The 26478-nt window shown below is 37.8% G+C and overlaps 2 protein-coding genes across 4 annotated transcripts in view; one reads left to right on the top strand and one right to left on the bottom strand.

The window, feature by feature from the left end:
- On the bottom strand, positions 1 to 14087 carry nol8 (nucleolar protein 8). Its single transcript, XM_015348013.2, has 17 exons — positions 13954 to 14087; positions 13382 to 13572; positions 12573 to 12635; positions 12132 to 12210; positions 11755 to 11905; positions 7703 to 7771; positions 5297 to 7267; positions 4545 to 4733; positions 4163 to 4285; positions 3794 to 3884; positions 3434 to 3569; positions 2868 to 2951; positions 2382 to 2680; positions 1566 to 1698; positions 1392 to 1456; positions 1158 to 1240; positions 1 to 291 (listed from the first exon to the last, which is right to left on the bottom strand). Exons 2-17 carry the CDS (start codon positions 13518 to 13520, stop codon positions 202 to 204), a joined length of 3765 nt encoding a protein of 1254 aa, XP_015203499.2. The 5' UTR covers positions 13521 to 13572; positions 13954 to 14087; the 3' UTR covers positions 1 to 201.
- A 377-nt stretch (positions 14088 to 14464) lies between these two features.
- Positions 14465 to 26478, top strand: part of cenpp (centromere protein P) — a 106120-nt gene continuing 94106 nt past the window's right edge. The window contains exons 1-6 of one of the 3 annotated variants that reach the window (XM_015348176.2): positions 14465 to 14565; positions 15335 to 15490; positions 15892 to 16055; positions 16376 to 16464; positions 17552 to 17637; positions 22120 to 22216. In XM_015348176.2, the coding sequence (XP_015203662.2) occupies positions 15354 to 15490; positions 15892 to 16055; positions 16376 to 16464; positions 17552 to 17637; positions 22120 to 22216 (573 nt within the window). In that variant the 5' untranslated portion in view covers positions 14465 to 14565; positions 15335 to 15353. Of the gene's footprint in view, positions 14566 to 14589; positions 14716 to 14815; positions 14891 to 15334; positions 15491 to 15891; positions 16056 to 16375; positions 16465 to 17551; positions 17638 to 22119; positions 22217 to 26478 lie in introns of those variants that run through there. The other 2 variants (XM_015348177.2, XM_015348178.2) reach the window with 2 other exon arrangements.

Below are 26478 nucleotides of genomic sequence, written 5' to 3'. Positions count from 1 at the left end.
TAAACTTTCAAAGAACATTTATTTACAATATTTTTAACCAATTCAGAGGGGAATATGCAAAATACATGGAATCAGTTTGTAAAAAAAAAAAACTTCACCATCTGACTTTAACAGTCCTGAGAACTGTAAATTGTTATTTCAACGAACTTCACAAGAAACAGCTTGGTAACTCAGTAAATTCAAAGCCTAACAAGGAGAGGGTTACTTAGTAGACAAGACCCCTTGATTTCTTCGGGCTGCCTGTTGGACTTTGACTATCCGCTTCGCATCTTTGTGTCTCTTCTTATACTCCTTTAAAAACAAAAATGCACAAACAATATTAACACAGCATGATCTAATCGGGTCTATTAACAATGTCTAACAACTGAAGAACGCATGGCATGACGAACTTGCCCTTTTCCTTTATGTGATCACGTCACCTGAATAAAGAGTACGAAATCCAAGTTATTTACAGTCTTTTGAAAATCCCCATTAAAAAATTCTACCAAACTCTATATGGATACACAAAAGACAGAACTACACTTCTGATACATTTGTGCATGAGGGGAAAGATGATAATAAAGACAAATAGCTGCAGATACTGATTCAATTTAATTTTTAAATGGCTTCCGGTGCAGTTTTCTGCAGCCTTTTAATTACTTTTAGATGCCATAAATCACATCACCCCCAATCTAAGAAAAAAGAAATTCCCAGGAAAAACAGATCATATGATACAAGAATAAAATAAAACCTTAGAGGACTAGTAAGTGAAAAATACTGTGCTGACTATGATCCACATCCTTTTTAGTAAAATAATCCTGCATTTCAATATTGTGATGAATACGGTATATAATAATTATTCTACAGGTAACAGTTCAGAGATGAGAGAGCAGGTTCAGATGTACCTTCTGCAAACCTTCGGGTTGATGGTACATGCAGTGCCATTTTCTCTTCAACACAAAGAAAAGACTATCCTGATTGCAGGTTTTTTAACAGAAATTCTTCAACCAAGTAACTTCCTGCTGAGAATTTCAAGCTGGGACTAATGTCTTTTTGACTTTTGTTTTAGGTTGAGTTAATGCTTGAAGAGAATCAGAGAATTTGAGCTTTCGAGTTCAGTTTCATTTGTCAGCTCCTAGGTACAGGACTGAGGAAGCCTGCGAGTTGAGATCGTTTACCTCAATTAATGCGCCACGGTCTGCTTCCCACTGCTCCCTTCCCTGCTCGAGCTTTACAGACCTGCAGAACATTTTAGGACCCTCTAAACAGGGAAAAAAAGTAAAAAAAACTGTTCATGTACAGATACAGGATTGTTTAAACAGATGACCGCTGTTTGACCAACTGTTACTAAATAGAGATTGAGTCTAATGGTTTCACGGATACGGCAGAGGAAACTACATAGCTGCACATACCTTTCAATCTCTCATCATCTTTGAAGAAAAAGAAAAGATTGGTCTTCTTTGCTGGAAAGGGCTCCCTGAAAAGCAACAAATACATTTCGCCTTCAAGTTATTTTTCCATTCAGCAAAGAAGCGGAGGTTAAGTGAATAAAATTTAGAGAAAAAGGACGAGGAATGAAGTCATACTCTTTTGTGACATCAGGAACGGGCTTCTCTCCTGTTTCTCCTTCGTCTTCTTCCTCAGAGCTGCTCTCCTGGAATCGTGGGTCCTCTTGCCAGGGGACCTTTGCAGGCTTCAACAGCTCAATTTTATAATCGCCTGTAAAAGATTGGAGATGACCTTAAAAGACCTATAGTTTGATTCACTTTAGTGCCTCAGCGCATTTGCTACTCATTTTTACTTTCACTGTTTACTGCAATGGAAAAAAGTAGCCTACAAGCAATCTCTGCTAATCCTTCTCATGTCAAGGGGCGAACAAAATGTATTAATTTCAACTGTGAAGTGGTACCACTTCAGGCAATATCAAAATTAAATTATCTTATTTCAGAATTTTTATCTCAACACATCTTAATCCTGTTGCTATGAAAATGTAAGGTTTGGGAACAGGAATGCTAAGGTCTCTATCCTTTGATCTGTTGAATCTCAATTCTTGGCTCTTTCATCTTCAATTAAAGGCTGTAGGCTCTAATGACAACACTGTGTAAGGTGCAAACAAGTAAATGTTATTTCCAAGGGGAAAAGTAAAAAGCAAAATGGGACTGGGTGGAAGACGACTCCATAGCCAAAAAATTTACTTTTCAGCACTGAACTAAACTGTACTTGTTTCCAAATTAATTAAAACCTCTGTCAGCATAAAGACCAGAAGACCCCATAACTGAAACTGCAATGCTACAACAACAGCCATATTATTCACCAAGAAAGAGCGCAAATCCCAAATCTTACTCAGATTTACAGATGATGACAAGCTGTTTCACGAGTTAACTGTGCACTATGCATCTTACCTTCCTTCACGCTGGGTTCATTCGCTGCGTCATCTCCAAAAAATGAAAATGTGAACCCTGTAGACTCTTCCTTCCCTGCACCACTGCTGGATGAGAAATTAAAGATGTGGCCTGACGAGTTGTCCACAGCGGTAGTTTCATCCTCCTTTTTATCCCACGCAACGTCTCGCTTTTCTTCTCCTTTTTCTTTCTGGGGGCCGAACACTTCCTTCAAATCCACGGCCACTTTGTAATAAATCTCCTTGGATACTTCGGGGAGCTTCTCCGCCTCTTCCCGTTTCTTCCGCCTCGCGGCCTTGCTGCAGCAAGTCAGGAAGACAACGTGAAACAATGATTAAACTTCTAATAAGCAAAAGTGCAAGTTCAGAGCACCCCTACATTTCATATTATACTGTACTTCCGACTCCCAGTCTACAGGTGCTGTCATCAGGCAAAGCCAATGACTGTAACTGACTGAAAGCTCTATTCCGAAACCCCTGTCTGTACCTTTCTTTCTGGGGATTCTCCGCCTTTGTTTCCAAAGCAGCGTGCTCCTCTTTCGTGGGATCGTAGTGCAGCGCGTTAACATCTCTGGACGCAGAAGGGAAAAATGGTCATCAAAAAGCGATGCAGACTAAGAACAAAACGTACGACACACCTCTGCCAGTAGCTAAAGCAATTGTGAGCAGGCCTGTGCCGAGAGCAACAATCAGCGCTACCTTCGTTTCACGACAAAATGAGGTCTGAATAAATAGTCTGGAACACAAAACGCAATTTCTAAAGATCTGTCAGTCCCGGAATTTCCTTAAACTTGATGTTTAAGGTTACTTAAACATATTTTACCATAAGCTGCCATATTCTTAAGTCCCAAGAAAAAGGGGAAGTCATTTATTTTTAAAACTCATAAACAGTGACGTAAAAAAGCATGTCATATTAAATATAAAGAAATTATACATCGCTTCATATGTAACTGCGTAGAAATACGGACAAGTTAACACCAAAATTTACTTTTGATTTGTGTATGAGAATCTAAGATGCTCAGTTTCAGAATTTTTGTTGATTTAAATACTTGCCTGAAGGTTTTCTTTTTTGCAGTTTCTTTGACGGTTTCAGGAGTGTGGATGTTGATGTTCAGAAGATTCTGCAGGATTTCCATATTCTTTCTCTTTTCCTCCTCAAGCTCATCTTCCTCACCACTCTTTGCCTCTTCTGAGAAGAAGATACACACAGAAACACATACTTAAGTGTATTAGAAATGCAGAAGAATTTTAATTAGAAAACATAACTTGCAATACATACAAACACACTAATACAAAGGTTATTACATACCTGTGGAATAAAACCCGGTACATTTTAGTCTGTAACTACCACCAATAAATCCTACTAAACACAAACTTAAGAAATATTTTGCGGCAATAATATTAATTCCTGACCTGAATCATCCGATTGTTCATCGCTTTCAAGAAATCTCGTGTCCATACGGAATCTCTCGTCTGTGCCGAATCTTGACTGCAATGCCATGAGCTGCAGGATAAAACAGTCAGAATGTCAGCTTACCAAAAGCAAAAAAGGATGAAAACACTGAATAGCTTCAAGATCTATATTGTACTGTATTTCCACATGAGACAATCGGCATTTTTCCAACACTACATGTGTGGAAAACCTGAAGAACCACTGACACACATATAGTAAGGTTATCTTGAATACATACTACTCTGCTCACATTCTTCCAAAATCGTCAACTAAGTGCTTATGTTCAACATGAATATGTAACGCCACCAAGGCTGGGAACTGTGCAATACCTTTTGTCCGGCTTTGCCTTCAAACTGAGGCTTGATCTGAAATCGGTCATCATTGTCATCTTCGCTGCTGGCCTCATCCTCACTGTTCTCAAACAGCTTGCCTGCTACTTGTTTTTTAAATTCCTGTAAATAAAAAATGTGTTACCTTAAAACAGTCAAATAAAGTGTTTGTTCTAAACACAAAGGGGATAACTTTGTGTGTGCTATTAGCGCTTCTTCACCCTGATTTTAGTCCTGATTAAAACTTTATCACAGTTTTTGCTTCTACTGTTTGAAGCCCCACCATCAGGTAGGGAACATACTGAATGTTCTCGTTATTAGGAGCTGGCAATTTTTGGAGCCGTAAGAGGTAATAGAAGCCTACACAAATTATGTACTGTACTTTGACTTTTGCAGTGGGGTCAGAATTCGTCTTAATCCCCGGATCTTCTTCTTCGCTGGAATTCCCTCCATGTGAATCCTCTCTTTCCGCAAAAAGGCTCTTTCTCAACGTGGTCTCTTTGGCTTCCTCATCACTCTCTTCCTCTGACTCGAACACAATGTGCTTGCCCTTGCTAGTTTCAGAAGTGTCCTTTGAAAAGAAGAAAGTATAGGAAAAGTTAAAACTTTTGAGGTTCTGCTTGTATGAGGTGTGTCCCAAAAGTTAGTACTGGGGACCTCTAGCTGCTAATTCAAGTACTGCTGGCCGGGTACAGGCTTAGTTTGTCCCCAATCCTTCAGTTACTGGTTGAAATTCGTCTGTGGAAGCTGCTGAACTTTGTAATTTTTAGATTGCTATGGAAAAGTGAACTCCACTCCAGAAGAGGTCAAATCACTGTTTTTCATAGAAGAACACACAGAAACCCTGTGTTTGGATCACCTACAATATTGTCCTGACCTGACTCCCATTGACTTCTGGATGTTCAAAAGCTTCAAGAATCAGCTTTGAGGCAAAGGTTTTGCATCAAAACCTGTGCCAGTGAGCTCAATTTACCAGTGGCTTAAAAATACCAGCACAAATTGCTGAAATGCAAAACGGAGCGATACTGCCCTACATTTTATTGTTAACCACACTACAACATCATAGACTATTGCTAAAAACCTTAAATTCAAATACCACCCAATGCATTCTTGCAAGAAATTAAAAGTACCTACCAGTTTAGACAAAGCTCCTTGAATGAGCCTCTTCTGTTGCTCTGCCTCTTTCTGCCTTTGCTGCAGAGCTGCCAGACGCTTCTCGTTGTCCTGCTGTTGTTTCAGAGCATTCTCTGAACTGGAGAACCAAGAAGCTTTAGAGTCTACCTTTATAGACACCACAGCGTCTGCCTTCTCAGTACTTCGGATTGGATTGGTTAATGAAGCTAAATTCTCGCATGACCGCCGTGTCGGCTCTGTAGTCGTATTTTGTGAATGTCTTGCTTTTGCCTTGCCCATGTCGTTTTCTTCTGCGCTGCTCTCTTCCCCAGGAGCACTAGTGCTGGAGCTTGAGGAGCTGCTACTGCCCTCCCAGGCTCGAGAAGGAGTTGGCTGAGCCTTGCTGCTAACTGGGGACTCGGCCCCCTTTAATTTCTTTGCAGAAGCTTTTGGTTTTGTTATGGTGTCTTCCCCATCGAAGTCACTGGAATCGAAGTCCGATTCCTCAGTTTCACGTTCTTCCATGTTTTGAGCAAGAGCAGTGGAGTCTGTTTTTTCACTCTTGGGTAGAAAATGTTGGACTCCCTTAAATGGCGGGGGTTTGGAATTGGTCGTCTTCACCTCTAAAGTAGCAGCCTTCCATTTATCCTCCTGGGTTTCGGTAATTTTCTTCTTTTTTAAAGACTCAGCTCCCAAATGGCCTTCTTCTTGTTTTCTTTTTTGACAGACACCAGATTCCATGCCTGCTTCTTCTAGAGTCTTTGTACCTTTAAAAGCAGGCAGATTCAATGGAGATTTCTGCTTTTTCATCTTCTTCTTCTTATCATCATCATATTCATCTTCACTGCTGCTTTCATTCAAAAGAGATGCTAAAATATCTTCAGGGGTGATGCCCCTCCTTGCTGGCGATTTTATTGGAGTCTTTTTCTTAGAATTAATATGAAGATCTGATCCACCTGTAGCCTTCGCTTCAACATCCGATTCCTGACAATCCTTGATTTCTTCTTCCACATCTCTTGAAGACTCATTTGCAATCTTCTCCAGGTCTGCCAAAGACAGCTCCAATCGGCAACAGTTAGCCATCATGGACTCGTATTCAGAATCACAGCTCTGGTCTGATCCTTCGTCACTGGAAATAGATTCATTTGAACTGGGAGGAAAATCAAACGTTACTGTATTGTCAGACTGGGTTGTTTTAGTTCTTTTTGATGATGGGATTTTTGAGGATGGGGGATGTTTCTGGGCAGTTACCGATAAGCTATCTGGAACCCCAGTTTTGATACTGGATGTCTCCAAATGTTTTTGGCTGTTTGCAGCAGTTTTGCAGGAGGTAAGAATTTCATCAGTGTCTGCTGAATCATACTCATTTTCGCTGTCACATCGCCCAGAAGTGTTTACAGCCTTTGCTTTGTTTCCATCCTTCACCGGATGCTGTAACTGACGAAAGTTAGGTTTTAAAACAAAGTCACCTTCAACTACCTCTAAGTTATCCACATCTTCTTCAACCAGACTTGCGTTTCGAATATCCTCTTGCACAACCAACTTCCTTATTTCATCCTCTGAATCCAAATCACTGTCAAACAAGTTCATGGATTTGTTTTGGGCCTTCAAAGCTGCAGAATGCTTTTTACCAACGAAGTTTTCTTCTTTCGAGCATGGTTTTAAGGGAGGTTTGGCCTCTTGGTTTACTTTAGGAGATTTCACCTGTTTGTTATTTACATTCCCTGAGAGCCTGTGATCTTGATAGTTACGGATAACCTCCAAATCAGAGTCAGCAACCTCTTTGCCAGAACTGAATGAAGCAGGCTTCATCATTTTCTTTGGACGGGACTTTGGAAGAGGAAACTCCCCCCTCCTTTTCTTACTGATGTCATCATCTCCTCCTGTCAATTCCCAAGTCAGTTTTGAGACTGGGGTGAAGTTATCAAAATCAATTGCCTGCTCTAATTTCTTGATGTTGTGGCAGTTCTTTGAAGGGTCATATTTAACTATGTGGAACTGAATTAAGGTACAATAAAATGAAGCATTTTTTAACAGAGAGCAGATTTTCATCATCTAAATTTGATAAAATGTAATGTATGTATATAAGTACGGAACTTAAAAATGAGATGAAAATGTTCATATTCTTTCAGATGTTTTTTTACATTTTAAAGTATCCACTTTTTAATAAAACAACTAGTTGAAATTCGAGAACAAAATTTTATTTTAAAACCAAAGATTTGGCACATTTTTAAATTTCAGTGTTTTGGCTGCTTAAGATTTGCCTTTCCAGTTGGATCAATCAAATACAAATTGCACTAGTCTTTAAATTCTGTTTGCAAACATTTCTTCACATTATGTGAACTCCTGATCCAACTGAAAGCACGCCCATGTTTTTGTTTCCTCCATTTTAGTTTCGGACCTGAACACAGTACAGACAAAGGATATTTTGTTTTTGCCTTGATTCTTCATATTAAGGACAGGAAGGACTCGGCCAAATTTGCTCACAACCCAGTCCTAAGAAAAAAAAACAAAGATGGAAGTATTTAGTATTTTTTTGTACAGAAATTTGCTAAATGTCCTTTACTATGCCTATATGTTATATGTTCACTCAACAACAGCCACATACTGTTTGTGCAGTTGAGTGCAATAAAAAAATTTGGTACATTGGTACAGCTCAAAAGAGCTAAATATGAATGCATGATCATTAACATCACAAATATGATACTAAAAAAGGTGAAAATGGAAATTCAAATAATTTTATATGACTGTTTTACCGTCATATTTGACTTGTTAAGTAAATTGGGCAACAACATACTCAATTATTTTTTGTAATGTTTTTCTGATGCACCCAATATTAAAACACCATTTTATTTTTATAGAGATGTTTAACAACTCCCATAAAAATGAATTAAAAAAACAATTTAATAACTTACAAAATGTTTAATTTATTAGAACAGGACAAACCCAGCAACAGCATCCCCTAGTGGCTATTCTTACATGTGGACTTAAAACAGTAGAACACTAAAACAGTAAAACAGCAGCTCCTTTTCAGATGAATAGCAGTCATTACTTCTTTGTGAGGTGCACTCATCACCACTCCTCCTCTGAGTATGTGTATCAAGGACATCCAGTTTGACCCTGCCATACCACACAGCCATACTCCTCTCCTACAAGGCTGGGTTGACACAGAAAAACATCAGCGGCCGCTGTATCACTGAAGCTCAGCAGGTGTGAGTCTGGTCAGTACCTGGATGGGAGACCTCCTAGGAAAAACTAAGGTTGCTGCTGGAAGAGGTATTAGTGGAGCCAGTAGGGGATGCTCACCCTGCGGTCTGTGTGGGTCCTAATGCCCCAGTAGAGTGACGGGGACACCATACTGTAAAAAGGCACCATCTATGAATTGCCTTCATCACTCTGCTCTCCTTCCCTCTGAAAGCTGATGTGTGGTGAGTGTACTAGTGCACTATGGCTGCTGTTGCATCATCCATGTGGGGCTGCACATTAGCAGTGGTGGAGGGGGGTTCCCATTACCTGTAAAGCGCTTTTAGTGGAGTGTCCTTGAAAAGCGCTATATGAGTGTAAGCAATATTCAGTATTACTAATTTTCTGCCTCATTACTGCCCATATTGCATGACTTTAGACTTCACAAGCCTTCTTCAGAGATAAACAACCTTGTCAAGACACATTTTTCACCCCTTCTTTGGGATGTCAGGTCTCTCTTCCTCCTTCTCAGTCTTTGCCCCCTTTTCTTCACTAAGCAGGAAGGAAACTACAACTAACTCATCGGTTCAACAGGTTATATACTGTGTTCCTTCGACCTGATATGTTTCAGAACACCAGAAATATTTCGGAAGCTCGTTTTGGACGTTGGCGAGACTTTTACAAGCTACCCTCGCTTCATGTTAAATGTACCTCCAACTTCTTCTACTGTGAGCGAGACTCCTCAATCTCCCGTAACGTTGGCTTAGTGGTTTCAACGAGAGGACTTCCTCAGGAGCTAGGGGGTCGCTGTCTGGAGGGCAGGTAACTTTAGCTGCCTCCATGCCTTTCACTTTGCAGCAAAGTATGGAAGACGCTTGCACCCTGGCACCCACTCAGCCTCTGGTGCCTTGGGCTGGATTATGATTGACGGGTTGAGTTCGGCAGCTCCTCGAGCTTTTCTGGACAGAGGGAGTGGAGAGATTTCTGGATTGAATCTGGAGTCTCATCTCTCCCTTCTGTCTCTAAAGTCTGAGATCCAGTAGTGTCTCCATCTACTGTGCACAGTCAGGCCACACAAACAGCCCTTCGAGGTGTGTGTACTTCAAGGGATAGAACATACCGTAGGCACAGGACTCATTAATCACTAACTGGGTAGATGGATCATGGCCACTGCCGAAGTATTTTACGAACAGTACAACCTCCACCCTTTCCTGGTCATGCGGGCAAGATGCTGTGGATACAGCGCAGCTCATGTGGATCCTATTTTCCCTGAATGGGAATGCTGGGCTATTACCATGTGCCTTGTTCCCGGAAAAGAATGTCAGTCACTTCACTAGAGGGTGGATCTATTTCTGGACTTAAAGGTGTGCTGGTTTGGCAAATACAGTGCCTTGCGAAAGTATTCGGCCCCCTTGAACTTTTCAACCTTTTGCCACATTTCAGGCTTCAAACATAAAGATATAAATTTTTTATTTTATGTGAAGAATCACCAACAAGTGGGACACAATTGTGAAGTGGAACGAAATCTATTGGATTTTTGAAACTTTTTTAACTAATAAAAAAATGAAAAGTGGGGCGTGCAAAATTATTCGGCCCCTTTACTTTCAGTGCAGCAAACTCACTCCAGAAGTTAAGCGAGGATCTCTGAATGATCCAATGTTGTCCTAAATGACTGATGGTGATAAATAGAATCCACCTGTGTGTAATCAAGTCTCTGTATAAATGCACCTGCTCTGTGATAGTCTCAAGGTTCTGTTGAAAGCGCAGAGAGCATCATGAAGACCAAGGAACACACCAGGCAGGTCCGTAATACTGTTGTGGAGAAGTTTAAAGCCGGATTTGGATACAAAAAGATTTCCCAAGCTTCAAACATCCCAAGGAGCACTGTGCAAGCGATCATCTTGAAATGGAAGGAGTATCAGACCACTGCAAATCTACCAAGACCTGGCCGTCCCTCTAAACTTTCAGCTCAGACAAGGAGAAGACTGATCAGAGATGCAGCCAAGAGGCCCATGATCACTCTGGATGAACTGCAGAGAACTACAGCTGAGGTGGGAGAGTCTGTCCATAGGACAACAATCAGTCTTACACTGCACAAATCTGGCCTTTATGGAAGAGTGGCAAGAAGAAAGCCATTTCTCAAAGATATCCATAAAAAGTCTCGTCTAAAGTTTGCCACAAGCCACCTGGGAGACACCCCAAACATGTGGAAGAAGGTGCTCTGGTCAGATGAAACCAAAATCGAACTTTTTGGCCACAATGCAAAACGATATGTTTGGCGTAAAAGCAACACAGCTCATCACCCTCAACACACCATCCCCACTGTCAAACATGGTGGTGGCAGCATCATGGTTTGGGCCTGCTTTTCTTCAGCAGGGACAGGGAAGATGGTTAAAATTGAGGGGAAGATGGATGCAGCCAAATACAGGACCATTCTGGATGAAAACCTGTTGGAGTCTGCAAAAGACCTGAAACTGGGACGGAGATTTATCTTCCAACAAGACAATGATCCCAAACATACAGCAAAATCTACAAAGGAATGGTTCACAAATAAACGTATCCAGGTGTTTGAATGGCCAAGTCAAAGTCCAGACCTGAATCCAATCGAGAATCTGTGGAAAGAGCGGAAAACTGCTGTTCACAAACGCTCTCCATCCAACCTCACTGAGCTCGAGCTGTTTTGCAAGGAAGAATGGGCAAGAATTTCAGTCTCTCGATGTGCAAAACTGATAGAGACATACCCCAAGCGACTTGCAGCTGTAATCGCAGCAAAAGGTGGCTCTACAAAGTATTAACGCAAGGGGGCCGAATAATTTTGCACGCCCCACTTTTCATTTTTTTATTAGTTAAAAAAGTTTCAAAAATCCAATAGATTTCGTTCCACTTCACAATTGTGTCCCACGTGTTGGTGATTCTTCACATAAAATAAAAAATTTATATCTTTATGTTTGAAGCCTGAAATGTGGCAAAAGGTTGAAAAGTTCAAGGGGGCCGAATACTTTCGCAAGGCACTGTAAATGGTGAGCTGCCATATCAACCTATCCTTGTTGGAGAAGGTTAGGGCTTAGTGACGTAACAAGATGTAATAGAAGAGCAGAGATGTGGGCACTTCGCCAATAGGTAATGACTGGATTTCTTCTTAGGCAACCAGTGTTATGATGACAACCTGGCGTTTTTAGCGCTTTTTATAATATCGCTCTTGAACTTTACACTCAAGATTAACTTCACCCTAGTCCTTTCTTCCTTTGCCATTAACAGTAGTTGTCAATAGAGTTTGTATTTTAAAAGGCAAATACCTTGTGGCCTGGAACCTCTGTCCCTGGTACAGCCGCTTTCATGTGAAAATTGTCCACTCCAACTTTCTTCAGAGAGTCGAGAAAAGGAGGTCTGCATTCAGTCTTTGGAGTTTGCTTCTTTTGGGCTGCCTGCTGCCTTTCTTGAGCCAATCTGTGACAACATCCCAGGAATAATTACAGTTAAATCCAGAACTGCTTCAAAAATGGAGAAAAATGCCCCAAAATACAAAATATCCCATTTAATCACTGTTGCATATCAGCCATTAACACCTTAAAATGGGTATAATCTAAGCAAAATAATACAATAACCCAAATGTGAAATATGGCTTAATTTGCCTTTTTCTTAAGTGTCTTAAAACAGTTTTCACAAGGCTTACTTGTGTAAGAAGCTTTCTTTGGCCAATTCAATTTGTAGAGTTCCACCTTTCCATTTTGTTTTGTTCAATAAGGACATACCTACAGGAAAAAAAAGAAAAATAATTAATAAATACCACAGCTGTCAAGTTATTAGCATATTAGGAATGAGTATACTGGAATCCACATGGATATTAATGTGTAAAGGCAGATCTCTGTAGTACTCAATCTGTTGTATTCATCGGCTTATATAGCATAACACAGCATGATCTAGACAGAGCTCCCTGAGCAAATGATTTTGTTTTCATTTTTTTTTAATTATCTCTCACTGGCAACGTGCTGTTTATATGTGCAATTAATTTGTCTTCACATGCCTATGGTAAATACCAATCTATGCTTTGGAAGTTCTGAACTTTTGAATATTTACAGCATAACCCTACCACAGGTTTAGGGAAAATACTTACATTTGCTGAGTTCTTTTTCTGAAATTGTAATGTTGAGATATCCAAAGGTCTTTACAGGTGTTCCTTAAAAATGAAAGGCATAAGATAAAGTTTAGAAAGGAAATTTATAATCTTAAACTAACCATTTTTCTTTAGTTTCTCAAATTCCTTAAGATAAGATCACTTTATTGGCCATATACAATTTCTTGTATCAGGAATTTGTCTTTTCGCATACCCCAGCTTGCTCTCCATGAGACACACAGACAGGGAGAGAAGCTTGGGGTCAGAGCGCAGGATCAGCCATTACACCACACCTGGTACAGTTGGGGTTAAGGGCCTTGCTCAGGGGCCAAACAGAGTAGGATTCCTCTGCCGGCTGTGGGATTTGAACCGGCAACCTTACAGCCACAGGTGCAGATCCTTTTTTGACTGGAATGATGAATTTGTGAGTGTGCAAACTGTTTTAATGCCAGCAAATATGTATCAGATGTGTTTAATTTACTTGAAGACGTTTTTTTAATCATTAAAAAGGAATTCTTTAGTTTATTAAAGGCGAGTAAAGGATAACGGAACATGTCTGCGTCTATCATTTAACATAAGAGCAGTTTTCATTGTATCAATATTAATTTGGAAATTATCACAAAGTGAATGACAACCTAAATGTAAAGCCAGTTTACATATAGAGCAAAAAGAAAGTTTTGCTACTCAGTTGGTCACCTAAGCATAAGAATTCCATGTGACAGCACTTCCCGAGAAACACGTAAACAGTGGAAGAAAAAAATATATACTGAAGCCATTCCTTAAAGAGCTAATGTGTAAGGTGCTTTTACCTTCTTCATCTTTCCTTGTTACAATATCCACATCCAACACATCACCAAACTTTCCGAACCTTTGCTTCAACTCCGACTGAGAAATAGTATGGTTTAAGCCACCCACATACAAACGCCTCATAACTTTGCCTTGATCCATTGTTGAATTTTACTAGCCTCGTTTTAAAAATGAATGGTCTGCTTCGACGATTCTGTAAAAAAGAAGGCATACTTCAGCTTGCTGCATTAACAACTAGCACTGAAACAACTGAAATAAGCTTCATATAACTGTTCTAAATAAAAACGTAACTTCAGAAAGTTCATGTACACGGTTTTGTATTCCTTAAATTTAAATGACAAACTTTCATTCCTGTATATGAAAATTAACTCAACAATTCTAAATAAATTGATTGAACAAGTTTATTTTACACTGCAAAACCCGTTACAGTAATTTGTAAATGCTTGCCAACAAGCAATCGTGTTAAAGTGTTAAAATTCATTTGATTCCTAAACTTGACAGTTAGGCTAACAATGAAAATAATTTTTAAACCAACCAACCAGTAAGATCGCAAATTAAAAATTAAAAGAGATACCTCTCAAAAATACCGTACAGCAAATTTTACTCATTTTTGTCAATGAAACTGGTCACACATGTCCACTAAGGATCCACATTGTGTTCACGAAAAATCCTTCCCTCTCAGTTTAGAGAAGAGAATATAGAGTTCCGCTGTTGTAATAATTAGGTTTATAGGCAAAAATTACTGGATAATTCCCTGAGATATTATTATTATTATTATTATTATTATTATGAAAATTATAATTTTCTAATGTTCAATTCCGTAATGTAGCATAAAAGTAAATAATTATGTCGTAAAAATACTTCATAATAATGATAGAAACTTCGAGCAGGCAAGGCTCACGATGTTCCACTAAACGGGAGAGCCGAGCTCAGGTTTAGTTATCGTTCGGTGCTGCGTTTGATCTTTTAATGTCAATTAACAATATATAACGAATCAAACTGTAACAAAATATCGTACGCCTCTTTTTAAAAAAAAAACACGGGGTCCTCTATGTTCAGAAAAAGATGAATTGATTTGGTAGCACCCCCCCCTGAATTTGTTGGTGAGTCGAAAGTGGTAGAATCTACTTCTGGCGCGAGCTGTCAATTGTTTTGAAAAGAAGAGAGAAGCTCCGGTGTTTGTCTGGTATGTGTCTATATTAATTCGTGCTAGGTTTTACCCTTATCGTGTGCTAAGGTAGTTTTTTCCCCCCTTTTTTCATCTTAGAAATAGAGTGGAAATAAACTGCACGGAAACGTCGCATTTGATGGCCAGGTCAATTGCAATGCAACCCAGGTGCGGTGCAAACAGTGGCATACAAAACAGAAAAACAAAATAGCACGGGGAACAGATACATAGTACGTCCTGTAGATTTGCTCTAGCTGCTGGTAATGCCATTGCAGTACTTGGAAAAGAAACTTAACTCCCATCCACTTGTCTGTCTCCTGCATTTCTTCATTTTCTTGAAAACGTAACGCATCAATTCAGTTATCGTGTTCGAGTTGTACGTTCAACGTATCCTTGTAATGTGGTCATTTTTTTTATTACGATTCGCAGCAGCGGTCTTTTTAGCCAGTGATTTAAAAAAAAGCACAGTGTTTGCTCTGAATATTAGTATAATCTGAATGTTTTGTGGACAATATAAAGTGTATCAACGTGATTTGTTACCCACTTTAAAGGTAATCACTGTTTTGTAGCGCAGTAAACGTGATGCACATAAAACTGCTTAAGAAAGAAATAAAAAAGTAGTGTGTGTCTATTGATGAATAAAATTGGAAAGACTACATTTCTTCCATTCAGATCTGTAGAAAATCGCCAGTTGTTCTTTCCTAGGTATCGGCTGCAGCAAAATGCTTGATTTTGACTTCCTCAACCATCTGTACTTCTGTAATGTGGGATTATTGCACTTTTACAGGGCACTCTGAAGGACAACAATGGAAAATGATCCTGAGCAAAACTACGAAGCTGAAATCAAATGTCTAGAAGAAGAAATTGCTATGTTACAGGAGCAACAGGAAAGCAACGAAAGAGAATTTGCGTTACGCCTCAGAGGAAACATTACAAAAGCTTTGTAGGTTCCTGAACTAAATCACGTCTTACTACAATACTGTGTACTCTCAGTGGATTCAGTTCCTGTGGCGCCTTTCCATAAAACAGTGATTTTATTAAAGTCTTTGGAATTGCTTTTCTACAATGATGTAGCTAGTTAGGAAAATATTTTTAAAACTGAAATTATTAATCATTTTTACCGTGCGAATATGATCAAATCCTGCAGTACAAAGTATAGTATTTGGATTTTTATCACAATTGCATTCCTCTTTTCTTATTTAATGAATTTCCTCTCTTGCATGTGTTCTTCTATTGGAGTTTTGGCGTTTATTTATGAAGTTATTTGGATCTCAATGGTTGGTCACATTTGTAAATTACAACATACAGTAGTCCTGAATAACATATTTACTGTGCTGATTCCAGAGGGTCCATGAAAGATAACAGAGACGAGAGACAAGGGGAAAAGAAACCTGAGGCAATTGCAAATCTGAAGGATGAGCTTGAGGGTCTGGAAGAGGACCTTATGCGCCAGTCCAGAATAAACCGTCTTGTGCTGACTGAGTGTGCAATGAAGATACTGGAAAAAAGTGAGCAGATCGCTATATAATTAGAGAAACAAAAACTCCAAAAACATAATTAACATAATTGGACTTTGAGAAATATAGATACTGTATTATTAGATTGTATGATTAGTATTTTTAGACCAGTCCAGGGCTAAGAAATCTGAATATCTGCTTTGAAAAACAGTTGAGGAAAATAAGTTTATCACTATCAGTAATATAAGTGGTATTTATTTAAATCAGATTTATATCTGACACGTATGTTGCATATACTGTACATTCACACTGTGTTTACTAACAGTATATTATGATGGAGTTCCTATGCTTTTGTTTTTGTTACTCCATAGGTGAGAAGAAAGTTATACAGCAGTACAGAATTTCAGGTCATTGCAGTGTCTTGGCTTTTCAAGTTGAATTTGTGCTGACAGATGTTCAGGTAAGAAAATCCTCCTTGATCCTCTTTATAATACCTCTTAATGTTAATAATAATAATAATAATAATAATAATAACATCATTTTATTAACCCTTTACAATTTCTTGCATTAGGAATTGTCTTTTCACATACCCCAGCTTGCTCTCCATGAGACACACAGACAGGGAGAGAAGCTTGGGGTCAGAGCGCAGGGTCAGCCATTGTGCGGCGCCCCTGGAGCAGTTGAGCAGTTAACCACAGCTCTCTTCAGTAGTGTTGAACAATTAAGAGCGATTAGTGTCCTGTTCTCATGTGGCATTGTCTAACTAATTAAACAGGCCTTGTGTACTAGATGAAACGCATTCCAGTTTAGAACTCGCAAGAAAAATCATTTCTGTGCCTGCTTTTTTTTTTGCAAAATGATAAACGTGATGCAGAATGTTTCTGATATGTTCTGAAACAAAATGTTAGAATTTAATTTTTTTTCCAATGTTTTTACAGGAAACAAAATGCCTGACATTTGTAGAAAGCTGAGCATTTACTTCTCTGATATCAAATGAAACTCACAGTAATGAGACATTACTTTCTTTAATTTTAATGTCTTGCAAATGCACTTTTGATGACTAAACTCCAGATGGCAGCAAATATCCAACCAATTTTGATATAGACTACTAGACAATGCCTATTGGCTCTTCAAACCTGTACGTATGTTTGTAATAAAAACATCTAATATTTCATGCAGAAGGGAGCAATATATAAATCTAATGTCAAACATTTTTTCTCCCTTTTCCATGACACAAAATAACTTCCAGTGCAAGGTTTCAGCACTTATGTTTTCTTAAGAAAAAGAGATTGTTTAATTCATGTTTTTAGTATGTCTAAACATCAGATGTTTTTTCTGACTGCCATCTTCTATAGTTTCGATAATTCTCTAATGAAACTGTTACCCATTAGTCTTTTGTTAAAATACACAATGTGCTATCATATTCAATACGTTGTTTTGTGCAATAAAATAAACTCACATGTGAGTCTCAGGTCAATATTGTCATTATAATAGATCATTCAAAAATAGATGTTTTCTTTACACGCTGTTCATTTTACATTTAACAGGATGCCACTAGCAGTAGAATCGTTACTGGTCTCAGCATTGTCGTGGATGGCAGTGAGTTTAATGATATGAGTGCATTTATTTCCAGGTGAGTTACAAAAATCAAACTAAACCTTGCTTACTAAAAAGATCATTAGAAAGACTAATGTTAGAGTAGAAATGGGATCTTGGTTTCCTAAATACAAAACAGAATACTGATTCTCCAGTTTTAGGAGGCCTGGAAATCTGAAATTGTGCATTGTGGCTGCAAATTGTTATGTTTTTCTTGGCCGTATTGCATATATGCGTATTCTTTTAACTCATTTCTAGAAACGAGCAAGAATAAGCTTATGAGCCATACTTTCTGGAATTTGGAAGCATTGCGTGTAAGACCTTGAAATGTCTGGTTTGAGATTTGGGTTAGATTTGGTCTTTTTTAATAAAGATTTGGCATTTAAAGATTACGGCATTTGTAAAGAGAAAGTAACTATTTTTGTGAGCCCTTAGTGTTTTTTTACATTTTTTTTGTAACTGAAAGAATTGAGATAAAACGGAAAAAAATAAGGTTGAAAATGGTATTATTATATTTATTTTTTCATTCGTAGATTTGAAACTGAAAGTTTTTTTAAAGAATTAAACAGTCTCTATTTTCAAAATTCTGTCACTGCAGTATTTACTCATTATAATCATATAGAAGTGAAAGAAAATTGACTACTTTATTATTGTAGAAAATGTTCACGTCTCATCTTTTCAAAAATACTGTACTTCTGGTAAAGTGAGTTTAAAAGTTTAGATTTGCATTCCTTAATGCTGTTCTTTTTCACACTGGAAAATGGTGGAATTGTGGAAAAAAGTTGTAGTTTTCGTGTTGCTTTTATTGCATACAAAGGCAAGTCTTAAATCAAATGCTAATAAGGAGCAACAGAGTCACATTTCAGAGTTATGGTTATTGGTGAAGCTGGTCAATGTTTAAATGTTCTTTTTACTATAGAAATTATTTAAAATGTCAACAACTGGCAGTCCAAGCATAAGATCATCCATATGGCCTGTCTGGGGCTCAGGGAACTACATTCTCGAGTTCTTCATTGCTGGAAAGAAGAGAAAAACAACTTCCTATCCTGCAGACTCCCACTGAAGACTGTATAATGAAACCCATTGTTTTCGTGCCACTGGGACTGACTGAAAAAAATAATCCATTAAGACACATCTAGTAGTGCTGGCTCTTTCAGCAGTGTAAGGTTTCATAAATTCACATTTGAGAATTTATTTTCCTTTTTACATATCTCATTAGTTTAATTTCCTATAATTTCAATACGCAATTGTATTTATTACTGTATTGAGGTTTTTAAAGTTAATGGGTGATTGAGTTAAACTGCATATAGCAAGTGGACACAGTTTTAGTTTTTAGCAACTTGGACTATTTTAGATGATGAAACAGACCTAATAGTTATGTTGTTTTTTGATGGGGCTATGTGTCAAACAGGCTGTTAGTAATACTGATTTCTCACTTGCAAGTCAAAGTACTTATTCCTGTTAATAATACATCATTTAAAAATAGATGTGCTTCAATTGTTTTTGGAACTATTAAGTCTGTTTGGAACCTTTGAACATTTGATGCCTCAGAAATAAAGATGATGAGGCCTATGAGCAAGTCTTTCAGAAATTAACCTTTTTATTGCCTTAGTTTCATAACCAGATTGTTTTGGAAAAAGAATCCTTGAGCTTCATTTTTATGTAACTCACTTGCAGCCCCTGAAACACATCTGGATTATATTGTCTGGTCTGAGTCTTTATCCTGGCACATATGAAAGGGAAAAATACTGGAGATAATGATTCTTACACAATCTTGGGTAGTCACGGTGTATTTTTATGCCTGGTCAAGGAAAATAGTTTTAAAATTCAAAATAGGCTTAATGATTTTAAACGCAGTTCTAATGATGATGTCCACTTGTTTAAGTGGCCTTGAGACATCTATCACCTGATCTCTTCCCATAATTATAGTAAATGCCCCAGTATTATTTCAAAAATAGTGTTTTATAAATATGTTAAATTCCTGAAGTTATATTTCCCTCTTACAATTCATTCTCACTGTTCTCTAGCAGCAGTTGAAGTGGGCTGCAGTTCTGTAGTATTGTGGGGGTTTTTTTCTTGGGTTTGGAAGCAGTTATTCTTTTGATTATATACTCACCCAGTTGTTTAACACAACATAAGATTATAAATGAGAGGAGGTCATTTGGAAGCCTGTAGGAGAGTTAGTTCTGATTGGAGGACTGACACTTCTCTCCATGATGTCACTGCAGGAGCTGCTGTTTCACCAAAAGGTGAAAGGACTCCTAGCCGATAAAAGCCCCTGCCTACCCTGTCAGTAACTGGCTAGTGGCAAGAGCCAGACTTGAGCTGTCAGTCGGGTTTAAACTTTTTGAGGGTTGTGATGTTTTTTTCCTTCTCATTTTAAACGTTCTGATTTGGGACAACCGCCTCTGGGATTATGGCGCTACCTTGAGCTTCCTAAATGTTTAGCAGATGAAGAATTCAGGATCTTGGACCTTCAGTTCATGGTGGTTCACAGGCTCTGATGCAGTTCTTTTATATCCTGACGAAGCAGGTTTCAGATTCTTTGCGGTTTATTGTGAACAGCGACATTCCTTGTTCTCACCTGTTATCTCTGTTAGGTGACAACTCAGCAGCAGCAAACATAGACCAGGTTGAAAGGAGTAACTGCAGGTAAATTACTGATGGATCTGTATTGTGAGCCTCAAATTCCCCCCACCTTTCGTTATGGGATCCTGACCAGTCTTGATAATATTTTCATGGAAAAGGAACTCTTTTGCTTGGATTCATGGTGCTGTTAGTTTGACAGTGAAGGACTGACATACTGTTGATGGCATAGTCAAGGCCTTGTTGAAGGGACTTTCTGATGTGTTTTATTGTCCGACTTTATTTTGGACCTTAAGATTAATCAAATAGAGAACGCACTTGGTGGGGATACAGAGTCATAGTTCAGTTCTACAATTGCATAAAGAATGTAAGAATTGTTGCCTTTTTTCACATGTTGATAACATTAATATTTGAACTAAAAAATGTGCAGATCACTATATACAGTATTGTGTGGTGGATTTTCATTTTGCTATCTATGATTCAATGTGCAGACACAACCATTTCCTGACTATGAAAAATTCATCTCCATTCTGTGCCATCAGTAAAATGATATGGAAAGATCTCGAATGTCAATTCTATTATCACACTTCATTTAGTTTCACATAACACAATTGTTTAGAGTTATTCGGGTTGTTCGATTTTCATATATAACATGTTAGGAATTGATTTTGTTTATGACCTTTTGTTTTGCAGGTGTATTACGGCATGTTCCATAATTTGCAACATATAATAATTTAAAGGGGAACTGCAGTCCCAATTTCTCAGACCTGTTATTAAATTTTGGTAGCTAAGCAAATTCATTGAAGGTATAGAAAAAAATGACGCATTCTGAATTAAGCTTAAATCTGTTAATTTGGTGAAACTGCTGTGGGACTTCATGTCGCAAATCCCTGGTCTCACCACGGGCGAGAGCAAGAGTGTTCACGAACTGTGACGTGATTCTGCTCGTCTTCTTCACTTGTCACTATAATAACTAATCTAATGCGACGTATGAGTGAATACGTATGGTCTGTTCAGGAGATATTTCAGTGCAGAATGTTTCCAACATGATCAGCATCCAGAGTTAATAAGTCAGTCCCATTTATCGGCAAAACTGTCTTGAAGTCGAGAGCAATATTTCTATTGGAATGAAAGAGATGTATTCACAAGTCGGCTTTTTTACAAAGTCACAGGGCCGGACGTTTTCTTGTCTCTCTCTGAATCACAGAATATGGTTCTGGAAATTTAGTCTGTTTTATGATGTAAATTTGAGGTTTTACAAGTTACTGTGTACATTTTATTGTTATTGTGGTTTGAAATGCAGTCATATACAGTGTGCTGATTCTTTCTAATCCTGAAATTAAAAATAGCCTCGCCGCCTTGCAGTAGCCCCTTTAAATTCATATGTAAATGAAAAAAAGAGACTTCTGTGGTACCTGCGTATGGACTCAAGTTCTTCAAAAAGAATTGTCGTCTCTGTATTTGAGGTTTTTTTTTTTCAAATCGGAATTGCAGTCCGCATCAAGGCTTGGCATCCGTGCGGACAGAATGAGGACCTGAAGACAGGCTGCCCTGACATGCCTACCTTTTGGAGTCATTCGTCCTTTGGCACAGTGCAGGCTCCACAGTGCCCAACTGGAGAGTTAGTGCCAGTGCAAGTTGGGCCAAGAAGACCGCGGTAGACTAACGCCCCTTCCACCCTGGGTACACTCTTCCAGCTGTGCAGAGCCTTGTTCACCATGGGCTGGTGACATGACCCAGGCTCGAACTTGTGATGTGTGGGTCATAGAGCACAGCCTATGGTCTTAAAGTTGTAATGAAACTCCCAATAATCTCAGACCTGATCGTTTCTACTGATCAGTTAGTGCTTCCCTCATGTTGTAAAAGAGGACTTTGCCAGTGAATTATATTTAGAAAATAAATGTATTGATCAGATTTTGTCCTTTTTTTTTAGAGTGGAGGATGACAACAGCCTTTTACTTTTCTTCAGGACCCTAAGACAGTTCTCAGAATGGTGCGAGCACAGAAAAAAAACATTTTTATACTTCAAGGTAAGGTTTAATTTCCAAATGCATTTTCAACACAAGTTATGTGGGAATATAACATTTAAAATAGCAAAAATCACTTCATATACATATGTTTTCAAGCAGAAGCAAATGTTTTTTTGTTTTACAGAAGGAATAGATTTAAAGATTTATAGATCTGTTGTTAGTTATGCTTTTTACATGCAAACATGCAAATTATTTATTTGACAGATGTTGCTTTGACATAAATGTAAGGAAGGAGAGATTAGATACTGGATATATCAGTTGATTGGTCTTGGAAAGTCTCAAAAGCTCTTCTTGCCATTTGAATATTTTGTGGATTTCTGCAAACTGTTATTGATTCTGACACTTCATCTCAGGGAACAAAGCTGATCTTTTTTTCTGAAGCGAATGTTTTGGTTTATAGGGCAATAGTGTGGGATACATTGCATTCTTACTAGTATGAAATGGATATGCTCATCAGCTGGAATTCATTTTTTCTACTGTATGTGTTACTAGAAGTTTATCTCTGAAGTTTATGATATTTTTTACACTTGTTTTTTGTGTAATTAATCACAAGCAAAACTTAAATTGAGTATTTTTTATTGATCTAAATTAAGTTTTCTCCATGCATCCAAAATCTGTTTTACAACACGTTTTTTTCTGTATAGTTCATATTTTGTCACATAATCTCTAACAACCATTCACTAGGAGAATGTTAGAAACTTTAAAATGTTTTAAGATGAATTTCTATGAAGATAACCATGATGCAGTGAATTCAGTTTTCTCACTGAGATAGCCGGTACCAGGGCAGTCAACAGTTGATGCAGGCCTTTAGATTTAAAACTGAAACCCACTCGTCAGTTGTTTTTGTTTGATACTGGCTCTGTTGTAGATATATGAAGCCCTTGTCAGACAGTAAGCAGCTAACCATGATACTACTGTAACTCGTAATGGGTCATGGGTGAAACTTATGTGATCTGGTTCATAGTTTCCAAAATCTGTTGCATAGCAGAGTTAGAAGTAAACACCAGAGAAATCCATCAGTTAATATTCTATAAACTGGTTATATGATTACTCACCATGTAATACTGCCACACTGCTTTGATCAGACTAGAAGTATAAAAAAATCTGAATTCACCATCTGGGAACTGGCTATTTCACATAACATTTACTTTAAAACAGGACATACACATTTGCCCTGTGTTTCATAATGTTGGTTTGGCTGCTATTGGCAAAAGATATATATAAAAAATACGCAGATGGTTTAATGGAGTCACATATTTCAGTCCTCTTGACTGGCCTTTTGAGGAAAGTTAGGGATCACATTAGCAGTAAGTTCATAGAAGTTGTTTTTGTAAGCTATATAGTGTTCTGACCAAAACCTGTTAAAGTCCATTATCCATCTGGTATGTGAGTCTAGACAAACACTCATGGAGACATGGCTGTCCATATCTCCGCTAATCATTTATAAATTGGTTGCATTTCTTCAGATGCAAATATTTATCATTTTTGTGAATAATACAACTTGTTTTTAGACTTTGTTTTCAGTTTGATTTGTGGCACTTGGAAAGTAAAGTGAAGGCCGTTGACCTAGCCAAACACTAAAGGAACAGGGAAACACAATTCATTTCAAAGTTTGAATGCCAGATCTTATAAAAGTCATAGAATTCTTTCCGTTCCAGCACAATCTTGTAATATCTGAGTTCAGTGTAAATATTAGTTTTTTTATTTTGCAAGCCAATATTCAGTGTGAAGGTGGTATTTTAACTCTGCACTGTTTGATATTGAATGTCTCGTATATTTACAGCCTAATACTATATTTCAAGATGTCTTATGTGGTCTTTTATGTAAAAGTAAAGTAGATTCTATTCATTTTTCTTCAAAAACTATTTGTGGTAAATAAGTACACAGTGCGTTCAGAAAAGGGCATATATCTGTTAATCAGAGAAACTACGTGCCATTAGAAAGTGTCTCAAGTTTTTAATTTGTCGACATACGTCAGGCTTAAGCATCATGAAAAAGGCTTGACTTCTGGCACTACACAAAGACTAATAATGAAAAGGGACATGTAATATCTAGGTGGTTGCTATTGCCCTTTTTTACTCAATATCCTGTTAAATAGATAATTTTAGCATGCTTGTTTTTGTAATCATTAGTATAGCATTAATCATTTATTTTTTTGTACCTACTGTATATTGAGCATTATTGTGTAATTAAATATTAAACCTAAGACTACAATATGTATTGTATGCTTTTTAGAATATTCAAACTCGCCAAGATAAGGCTATTCATCAGTGAATTCAGAAGAAATTGTCATTAAAAGATAGAGGGTGACCTCCTAGTGTATAAAATTAAACTATCTAAAGCCTGGCTATCCATGTTACTGAAATCATATGTGTGCTAAAACGCGAAATATTGGGTTGTTGACTTCGATTTGACCCTAATCTAGCTTTTGGGGTGCGTGTCAATGACGTGCTGTTCTTTCATCTTAAGAACATTGGTCAGTTGTACTCTGTTCCTCTTCCTGAGAAACTAGTTGATAAGTTTGTGTTGTCCAGGATTGACTACAGCAGTGCACTTCCTGCCAGGTTGTCAAAGATCACCTGACAAACTCAGCAGCTAAGATCTGAGAATTTCTTGTTCTGGCAAACTTGTAGCACCTGTTTTGAATTCCTGTACCAGATTAATGCTGAATTCTGTATGCATTTCATGATATTAGTCTTGAATTTTAAGACCCTGAGAAGAATGTGCTCTCCTTATATATATTGTCCCTTGACTAATTACACCCCTAACAGTCCTCTCTCGTCCTCTCCTCTTGCTCATCTCCTCAACAAAACTGTGAACTATGAAACTATGAAATCAGTCTGTCTAGTTTCGTGTTTCGTCTTAGAACCTACTTGGATCTGCTTTCTATATTGATTCATTTGGTCTGATTCTAATACTTAATTTTTATTGTAGCACACTTTGAGATACTTTTCTGTCCAAGCAGATTTATAGCATAATGTTTATTATCATTAGTGGAAATGTTGGTGTATTTCTCAGTAATTCTGGAGTCTTGCCTACATACATGTGAACATTGATTTGTTTTATGGTTTGTATTTAGGTTAAATAAATTCTTCCAAGTGCTTTGCCAGAAAACTTGACCTAGACATAAGGTTTAAAAATAAAGTCCAGAATACAATGCTTAAAACTTAATTTTGCAAGGAGACTGTGGGAAGGTTTTTTTGTGTTCAGTGCTTTTGTTTTTTTTTTGTTGTTGTTGTTTTTTAAGTGCAGACAGCAACGTTAACACAGGATTGTACTTTGCAAGAGAACAAATGTGAACTATTTAGTCAAAACACATAAAGGTTATTAATGAGAAGAGACCATTCACTCCATCTTGCTCAGTGGGTTGCTTTCATTTATCAGTCCAAGGAGATTATCCAGATGCATATTAAAGAATCCCAGGGAGGACAGTGTGCTGCACAGTCCTTTCTGTGAGAAAGTGCCTCTTGATTTCAGCCCAACATGCACCGCTAAAGCTTCCTAGTTTCCATTTGTGTCTTCAGGTCCTAGGATCATGATGGGTCTTGCAGTACAAGTTCACATTATCAGTACCTCGCAGGATTTTAATAAGTTGTGTCAGGAGGCCCCCTGTTATTTCCACCGTGGAGAACTAAAAATGTTTAGTATTTTTAAATTGATTTTGTCTGTCATCCTTTAAGACAACAGTGAACCCTGTTTCCCCTCTTTAAACTGATTCCAGCGCAATAATGTCCTGTTTTATGACTTAGAAATCACAATTATACACAGTTCATCGTGTCTTTTATTCTAACGTACAGTGACGTTGTGATAATTGAACTGTATACTTTTCAAAATATAAAATGTAGAGCAGTTACATTGAACAGGTTGCACTAACCAAGCTTACATCTGGACATTCTTAAGGACAGGGTTCAGTGATTATAGATGTTATTTGTTGTGATGTTTTGTTCATAAAGGAATGATTGCAGAAAGTTTGAATGACTGTATATTGTGTTTATTTCACATTTTGATCAGTACAGTTTAATGGATTTAAAAATACGTATGTTTTTTTATAAATGAGTTGAAAGAGTAGTTGTGCAGTCATTCACAGGAAAAAAGATTAAACTCAATGCTGATTATTTCCAACATTCTAGGCATGGTAATTTGTGTGCTCCATTTGATGGAGTTTAATAATAAGAATAAAAATTGGCTTAATCTGAAGATAGGAACATTCTGTCAAAGGATAGTAATGATATAAGGACAGTCAGACAATAAATGTAATGTGA

This window comes from Lepisosteus oculatus, chromosome 4, assembly GCF_040954835.1.
Source record: "Lepisosteus oculatus isolate fLepOcu1 chromosome 4, fLepOcu1.hap2, whole genome shotgun sequence".
Classification (NCBI taxonomy): Eukaryota; Metazoa; Chordata; class Actinopteri; order Semionotiformes; family Lepisosteidae; genus Lepisosteus; species Lepisosteus oculatus.
This window is presented reverse-complemented; position numbering and strand designations above follow the sequence as displayed.